The following is a 12,132-nucleotide window of genomic DNA, read 5'->3' as shown; positions in this document are numbered from 1 at the left end:
GAACTACTGTATGACCTACTTTTGATAAGTGCTGAAAATAACATCATTATTGTTATTATTAACAGCAGTATCCTCATTTGGCAGGTTGAAATTGTTATGTCCTTGCTAGGAATGTTTTGTCCTCCACTGTTTGAAACCATTGCTGCCTTAGAGGAGTATCATCCTCGCATTGGATTGAAATGGCAGCTGGGACGTATCTTTGCTCTGTTTCTCGGAAACCTATATACCTTTTTATTGGCCCTAATGGATGATGTCAATGAAAAGGTAAGCAGCACTACAATGAAAGAGAAAACAAGACACATAATATGTTCTAGAATCCAACGTGTGATCATAATTCTTAAAGCTAACATGAACAAAAGGGTCTCTTGCTATAGGATATTACTGATTTTTTTCCATTCATATGTACTGTCATAAATATAAAGGGAACGCTAACCACCTTTAAATCCCTCCTGGCCAGAGGAAAAACCCTTTCGCCTGTTGTCATAAATGTAAGAGGAAGGGTAAACACCTTTAAATCCCTCCTGGCCAGAGGAAAAACCCTTTCACTTGTAAAGGGTTAAGAAGCTAAGACTACTTCGCTGGCACCTGACCAAAATGACCAATGAGAAGACAAGATACTTTCAAAGCTGGAGGGTGGGGGGAACAAAGGATACTCTGTGTGTGTTTGTGGCTTTTGCCAGGACCAGAGCAGGAATGCAGTTCAGAACGCCAGTAAAACGTCAGTAAGCAATCTAGTTAGATATGCATTAGATTCTGTTTTGGTTAAATGGCTGATAAAATAAGTTGTGCTGAATGGAATGTATATTCCTGTTTTTGTGTCTTTTTGTAACTTAAGGTTTTGCCTAGAGGGATTCTCCGTTTTGAATCTGATTACCCTGTAAGGTATTTACCATCCTGATTTTACAGAGGTGATTCTTTTACTTTTTCTTCAATTACAATTCTTCTTTTAAGAACCTGATTGCTTTTTCCTTGTTCTTAAGATCCAAGGGTTTGGGTCTGTGTTCACCTATGCAAATTGGTGAGGATTTTTATCAAGCCTTCCCCAGGAAAGGGAGTGTAGGGCTTGGGGGGGATTTTGAGGGGAAAGATGTTTCCAAGTGGGCTCTTTCCCTGTTACATATTTGTTAGACGCTTGGTGGTGGCAGCAATAAAGTCCAGGGACAAAAGGTAAAATAGTTTGTACCTTGGGGAAGTTTTAACCTAAGCTGGTAAAAATAAGCTTAGGGGGTTTATCATGCAGGTCCCCACATCTGTACCCTAAAGTTCAGAGTGGAGAAGGAACCTTGACATGGTGGCAGAGCGGTGGAATTAACTTGAAATCATTTTGAGATCAATCTGAGATCTGGTGAACAGAAGCAAATGGACAGAAAACCTCTCTAGTTGCTCTTAGCTAAAAAAAACCTCTTCAGGTCTGTGAAGACTTGTGAATTTCCCTGCAGGAGGTTAATTACCCTGCCTTTAGGTAGAGAAAACTCCAGCTCACAAAAGACAATTCCCTTTTGTCTCTGCTCTGGCCCCCAAGCAGAGACAAAAAAAAAAACCCTAACTGCTTTCAGCTGAAAACCTGCTTTCCAGCAGCCCAAAGGAAAAAAAAGAATTTCCTTTTTAAAAATCTGTGCTTCTGGTTCAACAAATCTCAAATTGATCTCAAAATGATTTCAAGTTAATTCCACCGCTCTGCCACCATGTCAAGGTTCCTTCTCCACTCTGAACTTTAGGGTACAGATGTGGGGACCTGCATGATAAACCCCCTAAGCTTATTTTTACCAGCTTAGGTTAAAACTTCCCCAAGGTACAAACTATTTTACCTTTTGTCCCTGGACTTTATTGCTGCCACCACCAAGCGTCTAACAAATATATAACAGGGAAAGAGCCCACTTGGAAACATCTTTCCCCTCAAAATCCCCCCCAAGCCCTACACTCCCTTTCCTGGGGAAGGCTTGATAAAAATCCTCACCAATTTGCATAGGTGAACACAGACCCAAACCCTTGGATCTTAAGAACAAGGAAAAAGCAATCAGGTTCTTAAAAGAAGAATTGTAATTGAAGAAAAAGTAAAAGAATCACCTCTGTAAAATCAGGATGGTAAATACCTTACAGGGTAATCAGATTCAAAACGGAGAATCCCTCTAGGCAAAACCTTAAGTTACAAAAAGACACAAAAACAGGAATATACATTCCATTCAGCACAACTTATTTTATCAGCCATTTAACCAAAACAGAATCTAATGCATATCTAACTAGATTGCTTACTGACGTTTTACAGGAGTTCTGACCTGCATTTCTACTCTGGTCCTGGCAAAAGCAACACACACACAAAGAGTATCCTTTGTTCCCCCCACTCTCCAGCTTTGAAAGTATCTTGTCTTCTCATTGGTCATTTTGGTCAGGTGCCAGCGAAGTAGTCTTAGCTTTTTAACCCTTTACAAGTGAAAGGGTTTTTCCTCTGGCCAGGAGGGATTTAAAGGTGGTTAGCCTTCCCTTTATATTTATGGCACGCCCCCCCCCCCAAATCACAGATAGGGTGAAACGCTGGCTGGTATTTCTTCCTGGAGCTCTAGGAGAAAACAGTTTATAAGACACATGCACCTCTAAATATATTACCAAGTATATAAAGACTAACAATATTTTCCACATCTCAAGGACAATTTTAACCAGTTGATTCTGGGAAACTGTCACGGGAGAGTGCATCAGCCACTTTGTTAGAAGCTCCTGAGATGTGTTGTATGTCAAAAGTAAAATCTTGGTGACCACCGAATAAGTTTGTTATTTCCCGTGGCAGTATGAAGTCACTGTAGTGCAGCATGGTCGGTTTACAGGTGGAAACGCTGTCCCCAAAAGTATGGGCGTAGCTTTTCCAGAGCGTAGACAATGGCATAACTTTCTTTTTTACTGACAATGAAAAGGTAAGCAGCACGACAATGAAAGAGAAAAAAAGACCCATAATATGCTCTAGAATCCAACATGTGTGATCATAATTCTTAAAGCTAACATGAACAAAAGGCTCCCTTGCTATAGGATATTACTGATTTTTTTCCATTCATATGTACATAAAAGGTATTTCACAATCAACCCCTCTGAACAACTGGTTGGAGTTGCCATTCAATTAAGACTTTCATGCATGAATTCCAGTTTTTCATTCATTATTCAAAATGAAAGTTTTAAACCACAGTTTGGAAATAGAATTCTATATTACCATTCTCAGAAATTAGTAACTTGAGTAACCCTACTGAGCCAATCTAGGCTATCAGAGATGCACAAACTTCTATTATGCATGAGAACGGAGAGATTATCTTCTGTAATTGCTGAACATTAGGACAACTTGAATATTTTTATCTGACACTGTTTGCAGTTTCTATTAATGCACCACCTCAGTTATAGTTTTTACATCTATCTTTAATGTTATCCAATTAGTGTGTTGATGGCTGATAAAGAGCATAGAAGGGGATAAGTGTCTAAAAATGATCCACTGAAAAACACTTTAAAGTGAGAACAATAAAAGGAATCCAGAAAGTTTATTCTGCCCTGAGAATGATAAAGTGAGCAATCATAACTGTGAAAGAAATCAGTAAAGACTCCCTTGAATCCTTGTGAAAAACATCCACAACCGTTTCACAGTAGCAGCCGTGTTAGTCTGTATTCGCAAAAAGAAAAGGAGTACTGGTGGCACCTTAGAGACTAACAAATTTATTAGAGCATAAGCTTTCGTGAGCTACAGCTCACTTCATCGGATGCATTTGGTGGAAAAAACAGAGGAGAGATTTATATACACACACACAGAGAACATGAAACAATGGGTTTATCATACACACTGTAAGGAGAGCGATCACTTAAGATAAGCCATCACCAGCAGCAGGGGGGGGAAAGGAGGAAAACCTTTCATGGTGACAAGCAAGGTAGGCTAATTCCAGCAGTTAACAAGAATATCAGAGGAACAGTGGGGGGGTGGGGTGGGAGGGAGAAATACCATGGGGAAATAGTTTTACTTTGTGTAATGACTCATCCATTCCCAGTCTCTATTCAAGCCTAAGTTAATTGTATCCAGTTTGCAAATTAATTCCAATTCAGCAGTCTCTCATTGGAGTCTGTTTTTGAAGCTTTTTTGTTGAAGTATAGCCACTCTTAGGTCTGTGATCGAGTGACCAGAGAGATTGAAGTGTTCTCCAACTGGTTTTTGAATGTTATAATTCTTGACGTCTGATTTATGTCCATTCATTCTTTTACGTAGAGACTGTCCAGTTTGGCCAATGTACATGGCAGAGGGGCATTGCTGGCACATGATGGCATATATCACATTGGTAGATGCGCAGGTGAACGAGCCTCTGATAGTGTGGCTGATGTGATTAGGCCCTATGATGGTATCCCCTGAATAGATATGTGGACAGAGTTGGCAACGGGCTTTGTTGCAAGGATAGGTTCCTGGGTTAGTGGTTCTGTTGTGTGGTGTGTGGTTGCTGGTGAGTATTTGCTTCAGATTGGGGGGCTGTCTGTAAGCAAGGACTGGTCTGTCTCCCAAGATCTGTGAGAGTGATGGGTCGTCCTTCAGGATAGGTTGTAGATCCTTGATGATGCGTTGGAGAGGTTTTAGTTGGGGGCTGAAGGTGATGGCTAGTGGCGTTCCGTTGTTTTCTTTGTCGGGCCTGTCCTGTAGTAGGTGACTTCTGGGAGCCAGAAGAGTACCCAGAAGTCACCTACTACAGGACAGGCCCGACAAAGAAAACAACGGAACGCCACTAGCCATCACCTTCAGCCCCCAACTAAAACCTCTCCAACGCATCATCAAGGATCTACAACCTATCCTGAAGGACGACCCATCACTCTCACAGATCTTGGGAGACAGACCAGTCCTTGCTTACAGACAGCCCCCCAATCTGAAGCAAATACTCACCAGCAACCACACACCACACAACAGAACCACTAACCCAGGAACCTATCCTTGCAACAAAGCCCGTTGCCAACTCTGTCCACATATCTATTCAGGGGATACCATCATAGGGCCTAATCACATCAGCCACACTATCAGAGGCTCGTTCACCTGCGCATCTACCAATGTGATATATGCCATCATGTGCCAGCAATGCCCCTCTGCTATGTACATTGGTCAAACTGGACAGTCTCTACGTAAAAGAATGAATGGACACAAATCAGACGTCAAGAATTATAACATTCAAAAACCAGTTGGAGAACACTTCAATCTCTCTGGTCACTTGATCACAGACCTAAGAGTGGCTATACTTCAACAAAAAGCTTCAAAAACAGACTCCAATGAGAGACTGCTGAATTGGAATTAATTTGCAAACTGGATACAATTAACTTAGGCTTGAATAGAGACTGGGAATGGATGAGTCATTACACAAAGTAAAACTATTTCCCCATGGTATTTCTCCCTCCCACCCCACCCCCCACTGTTCCTCTGATATTCTTGTTAACTGCTGGAATTAGCCTACCTTGCTTGTCACCATGAAAGGTTTTCCTCCTTTCCCCCCCCTGCTGCTGGTGATGGCTTATCTTAAGTGATCACTCTCCTTACAGTGTGTATGATAAACCCATTGTTTCATGTTCTCTGTGTGTGTGTATATAAATCTCTCCTCTGTTTTTTCCACCAAATGCATCCGATGAAGTGAGCTGTAGCTCACGAAAGCTTATGCTCTAATAAATTTGTTAGTCTCTAAGGTGCCACCAGTACTCCTTTTCTTCTATCCACAACCGTATCATTTTTCTGTTAGCAATGGCCAGATTCTGGTGCCTTTACTCACCCTGCATAAAATCTTACCACATAAGAAATCCTGTTCACAACCAGAGAGCTGCCCATGGATATGGTGCTAGTTAACATGACCAAGGGGAACAGAATCTGGCCCAGTATGAGCACTGCCAGCAGCAGGCTTTGCAAAGGCAACTTTTTATTCATTCAAACCTTATTTCCAGCTTTCTCCATTCACACATGGCCTGTTTAAAAAGTGCTTTCAGTGAAAGCAAAATCTACCCTTCCACAGAAGAACACAAGGTTTATGCCCCACTTAAGCCCTAGTATGAACTTTTCAATTATTGTGCTGAACAAAATTAGTTATATCCTGAGCGTCAGTGGTTCTATACGGCAGAGGAGACTGGAACCATCTCTATTAATCATCAAACTGCTATCCATCCTGTTAAAAAAGGAAGCAGAATGAGTTCCCTAGGACTCATCTAGTACTCTCATTTCAAATGCCCTACAAAATTGTATGTGCAGTAGCAGGGTCCACACAACCAATTAGTGCATGTTAGTGTGCTGTAAATTCACAGCTTGGCTTATTGCACACTAGGTCTCTACATAGATAAGCCCAGCTGCTATTATTGTTTGCTGTGTGAACTAGTGCTAGTGTTGGAACCCAGAGGCTACATTTTGTTGTAGGTCACTACCTACATATCATGGTGGTGGCCACATTAGATAGGCCCAAGCTGTACAGTTTTTAATCTATCTGGATTTAAGTTGGAGCCTGAATTTGCCCTAGGTGTAGGTGTGCTCTGATCTGGTATGTTAGTTTAGGCCCAACACTAGAGGTTTTCAGTGGCATGTGTCTCTTCTGTTTTAGCTGACTGAAGAAGTAGTGATAAAGAACATCACACACTGGACCCTGCTTAGCTACTATAACTCATCTGCAATGAATGACAGTGCGGTTACTCCACCTCCTATTGATCCCGCAGACATGCCTAGAGGTCCTTGCTGGGAGACAACTGTGGGCATTGTAAGCAGTTTTGGGGACCTCAGCAATGATAATATGTAGAAGTTTCTTAGTGGATACTTTTTTGGTTGTTTTTAATTTTACCAAAGTCTGAAGTTTTCTGCCCAAATGACCAATATGGGGTGCTTTAAAAAACTTCCAAGCAGTAGCACTGCTGTACAGCATAGGGGCCTGCAAAGAGCCAACTACCTCCTCATAGCTGATGGAAGCACTCAAACTACCACTGACAGAGGAAATTACAGGCATTCCTCCCCTCACAGATGAAGCTCTATGAAAGGAGGTTGATCTTGTGGGCAGAGCATTGGCTGTCATGAGACCAGGCTCTATTCCTGGCTCAGTTCCCAACTGAATGTTTTGCTCTGAACAGCTGGGGCAAAATTTTCAAGAGTGGCCACCAAGTATCCAACTTGGGATACTTTCAAAAAGGTTGGTTTTCAGAAACACTGAGCAGCCAGAACTGAAAGCTATTGCAATTGGTAATGTAGACTGTATTATCTGTTTGGTCATACATTAAAGAGTAATTTCTATTTTATTATTAATCACTATGTTTCACCTTTCACCCAGTATCTAATATAAAGAGTAGATAAAGTGTGATATGCAAAGGGAGGTTCTGAAACCAACCAACAAATTGTAAGGAAGTTTTAGCACAACTTGTTCAGAAAAATGAAATTCATAATAGAATAGTTTATGGGGTAAGCCACATTAATTCAGAGAGTTTTCTGTGAGCATATTTGCAGAATGCTATATGGTAAATCAGAAAAAAACACCTCAGCATGTGTATGTTTTAAATTAGCACTGGACTTGCTCCTATTTCCTGGGATCACAATGTATAAGGGAGACAAAGTGGGTGAGGTAATATATTTATTGGACCAACTTCTATTGGCTTAAAACCACCTTCACCAAAACAAGGACAGTACACCAGAAAAGTAGATCACATCATGGAACAGAGCACTCTAATTCCTCACAGACCCTACTTCAATACAGCAAAAAAGCCACTGACCATACATCCCTAGTTATCAACCCCCACCCCACACTGGAGCCCAGACAAGATATTGAACAATTACAACGCATACTTGATGGGGACCACATCCTGAAAGAAATTTTTCCTGAACTTCCTCTCCTGGACTTCAAAACAAGCACCCAACCTCATCATCTGAAGCAAACTCTCCATAGACCAGGACCCACCAATTCAAACTGCCACCAGCCCTTGTCATAACACCACATGCAAAACCTGCAGACATATTTCCATTGCTATGATGATCAATACCCACCCCCCACAACACACCTTTCAAGATTCATGGGTCCTACACAAGCCTATCACAATATATAGTGTACCTCATCCAGTGCATCAAATGCCCCAACAACTATGTAGGTGAAATGAGACAATCACTGCACTCTCAAATGAACTCACACAGAAAAATAATGCAAGACAAAACCAGAATGTCACCTGTGGGTGAACACCTTTCACAAAACAATCACTCTATATTGGACCTTTCAGTCCTCATCCTCAAAGGAAACTGCACAACACCTTTAAAAAAAAAAAAAAAAAAAAAAAGCTAGAGAGCCCAAATTCATAACAAAAAAAAACACCACACTCTGCTAGACACAAAAAATGGACTCAATAGAGACACTGATTTTATGTCTCATTACAACAATCTGTAATCCACTAACTCTCCTTTGTGCTATGACTGCACAGGTGTTACCTGCCCACTTCATTTTGAATGGTTTCTTGCAATGTGTGTTAACTCCTTATGCTTAACAATCAATACCACCTTGTATTAAATTCTGACAATCTGATTAACTTTCCCAGACTTCCAGAAGAGGATCTGGGCAGCTTGAAAGTTTGTATCCTTCACCAGCAGAAGTTGTCCCATTAAAAAGATAATACCTCACCCAAATTTTCTCTCTCATATCCTGGGCCAAACACAGTTACAACAACACTGCCATAGAATTTAGATGATCTGGTGGTCCCTTCTGGCCTTAGTCGGACCTCCTGTATATCATATCCCGCCAATAGCGCCCAGCATCTGCACTCTAAAGCCAAACAACCAAAATGAGAACAAAACAACTGAAATTAGCCCTAAATAATCAAAATTAGATCAAGAAGGCCAGCCAGCAATTGATAGTTGGTGGCTGTAATGCAGCCTGTGCTTCTTGAAACACACAGCTAGTGAGCATTACCAAAAGTCAGAAGACAGGGAAAAGAGCCAACTTCTACAGGGTACTCGTGGTGAGAGACAGATTAAGGGAGGATACAGTCTTATGATGCACCACTTAAATTACAGTAGCTAATTGCTCTTTCCTTGTGTTCAATTGCAGGAATTTGTAAGACTCACAGTGTCTGATATTCTGGTGACCTACGTAACCATCCTGGTGGGAGATTTTATGCGTGCTTGCTTTGTCAGATTTATGAACTACTGCTGGTGCTGGGACCTTGAGGCTGGATTTGTAAGTCAGTGCTCTAAAGCTGAAAGGATATAAGCAATTTTTAGCCATTTATTTACATTTGATAATAGTTTTTTTAATGCATCAAGCCTTATTACAATCTAATTTGATATTTTAATTCATGAAGTGTGTCCATGCAACATTTCTCTGCAGGTCAATAAAGCTCACCTTAAAAAAACAAAACAAAAACTTAAGAAAAACCCACCTTGCTCTAGTCCTACTAAGATAAGGACTGACTGAACCCTGCAAGATTCAGTCCATTTTGCTGTTCATGAACTAAACCATGCAACTGAATTCACAAGGAATCAATTATGTGTTCACTTGCAGATTGAAATTCACTTAGCTGAACCTTCAAGTCTTCCACATTTAGGTCTCCTTCTCAAGCCCCAGGACCTCCCTATTTATAGTGCCCACTATGGATGAGGCAGGATACCTTAAGTAACGATATGAATTCTATGCAATATTATCTGCCCTTGAATACAGTATTCCTTGTGCTGTATGTATGCATGCAGGCTGAACAAACAGTAAGTACAAGAATTCACCTCAGGCAACATGGAGGAGTATAATGCACACCACTTATATCCACCCTCCCTACCCTCCCCAAGCCAGCTGCCTCTGCACAGCCAGGCACTCCCCAGGCAACTCCAAGCTGCACCTCTGACTCCCTCTTGCCTCTTCCCTGAAGGAGCCTGGCACCGGCTGGTGACACCCCCTACCCGCAGAGCCCGACTGCCATGAGATGCTCCCCAAAGTGTTTGCTCACTGCTGCCTTGGTGCTCATGGCTCTGCTGCTGCTCCACAGTGGTGACCAAGTGCCGTGGGAGCATCTCATGGCAGTCGGGCTCTGCGGGCAGGAGCTGACTCCTTCGGGAAAGGCAAGAGGGCATCAGGATCACAGCTCAGAGCTGTAGCGCCCACCCTGCCTGGAGGATGCCTGGCCATGCAGAGGTGGCCCAGCACAGGGAGCAGCCAGCCAACACTCCAGCTCCCACAGCATGGAGAGTCAGGCGCCCAAGCAGCCTGGGCAACTCCCACCAGCTTCCGATACAATCGCCTCCTGCCAGGAGCCAGGGTTTTAAAACTGTGGGGTGTACCCTAAAGCCTATGTGCTTAATGGAAGGCAGAAATCTGTTTATCATTACATTCCAGGGGCCGTAGAGAATTACTTTTCTGTTTTTATACAACAATTTATATTTTATTTGTATACAAGCTGTAACCCTAGATGCTTTACAGTGTTAAATACAAGCTAGTAGATGAGATACCTCAGAAATTACTGAAATTAGAGGTGTCATGATGACTAACACCCTAATGCAGAGGGCCTGTGGGGAATTTAAAAGGCACAACTGAAGTAGAAGAGGGCATGATTTAAGAGGGGTTCTAGGCTACTTTGCAATGGCCCAGATACTGTACTGCCTATATTCCTCCTTTTTTAGAGGAATAGGCTGTCCAGATGCCTTTTGTTGATGACAAACTAACCTAACAACAAGAATAATACAAAACAAAGGGTGCAACCTACTTCCATTTTGACAGCATCTCTCCTCTTCCCCCCCCCCCCACCCCTCATCCTACTGTGACACAGACAGAAGCGTCTCCTTACCTAGGGAGGGAGGCTAATGGGCTTGTGAAGTGCTGGCCCCAAACTATTGGCTAAAGAAAGTACCATGCAATTGTTGTATGACAGAGGATGAACTATTCGATCAGGTCTGATGAGTAAAGATGGAAGTACCTAATTTTACCCCTCAAGGAAATGAAGAGGCTGATTCTCTGTGAGTGCTACATTATAATTATACAGACAACTGGGCACATAGACTTCCCCAGTATTGCATTTCTGTTCATATGTAGCGGTGTAGCCCAATGCTTCTCAAGCTATCTGATGTGGGGGACCGGCAAATATTTTTCCCCAATGTGCTCGCAGACCGGCACTAGTCCGCGGACCACCAGTTTGAGTAGCACTGGTGTAGCCTCCAAGAACTTGATGGTATTGGGAGCCCGTTGGAAAAATAACAAATCTCACAACCATATGTATATGGGTTGTTGTTTTTTTTAAAGGCAGCAATCTAACGCTTTGTGATTTGTTAGCTGGAATAGTTTACAAAGTAAATGTTCTTATGTCTGCAAAGAGAATTTTAAGCCTGTCCTACACAATTTGGTTTCCTAGGGAAGACCGTATGTTTGTTGCCTTAGGAGCTTCTACTTTTAGTTTAGTCCAGTCATGAGGAAGTTTGTGTGGAAGGTTGTTGTTTTAGGAGAGTATCCAGCTTTGAGAGCTCATTCTTAATCTTTCTCTGTTTGCTGTAGAGGATGTTGATCAGGTGGTTCCGCAGTTTCTTTGAGAGTGTGTGGCACAAGCTGTCAGCATAGTCTGTGTGGTATGTAGATTGTAATGGATTTTTTACCTTCAGTCCTTTTGGTATGATGTCCATCTGTTTGCATTTGGAAAGGAAGATGATGTCTGTCTGTATCTGTACGAGTTTTTTCATGAAATTGATAGATTTCCGCTCTATACAGCTAAATTCAGTGCCTTGCATAATGACAGGTTTCAGGTGCCACAAGTCCTCCTTTTCTTTTTGTGGACATGGCTACTACTCTGAAACCTACTTTTAGTTTGTTAGCCATAGCCATTGAGAGGTATTCCACTATAATTAAAAGGAACATGAACACTGCCAACAGCCTTCAATTAGTTATCACTATGTCCCACAGCAAACTGACTACCTAGAAGTCATCATGTTCCCCATGGTTGTTCTTGCAGTTCTACAAATACTGAAGGATCGTGCACCCTGTGCTTGCAACACTCATGACAACAGAGCAGAGCCATGCAGGCTCCATGTTTCTGTCAGAGAGGGCAGACAGTGACAAGCACTGCGCAGGTTCATGAGGAAATTTAAAATAGGCATTAAAATTATGGGACAGAGATGAAATTATGGATGGAGAACATTGCATTATGGGAAGTTGACCCCCTCACCCCCCA

At 42.1% G+C, this 12,132-nt stretch overlaps 1 protein-coding gene across 1 annotated transcript in view; it reads left to right on the top strand.

The window, feature by feature from the left end:
- TMC2 (transmembrane channel like 2) overlaps nt 1–12,132 on the top strand; it is a 55,788-nt gene that overhangs the window by 29,037 nt on the left and 14,619 nt on the right. Inside the window, exons 11-13 of the mRNA XM_038391424.2 lie at nt 85–264; nt 6,570–6,722; nt 9,039–9,167. Coding sequence (XP_038247352.2) covers nt 85–264; nt 6,570–6,722; nt 9,039–9,167 — 462 coding nt within the window. The remainder of the gene's footprint in view (nt 1–84; nt 265–6,569; nt 6,723–9,038; nt 9,168–12,132) is intronic.

The sequence above is a fragment of the Dermochelys coriacea genome, chromosome 2, assembly GCF_009764565.3.
Source record: "Dermochelys coriacea isolate rDerCor1 chromosome 2, rDerCor1.pri.v4, whole genome shotgun sequence".
In the NCBI taxonomy this organism is placed as follows: domain Eukaryota; kingdom Metazoa; phylum Chordata; order Testudines; family Dermochelyidae; genus Dermochelys; species Dermochelys coriacea.
Note: the sequence above shows the minus strand (reverse complement) of the source record. Positions and strands in the feature narration are given on the sequence as shown.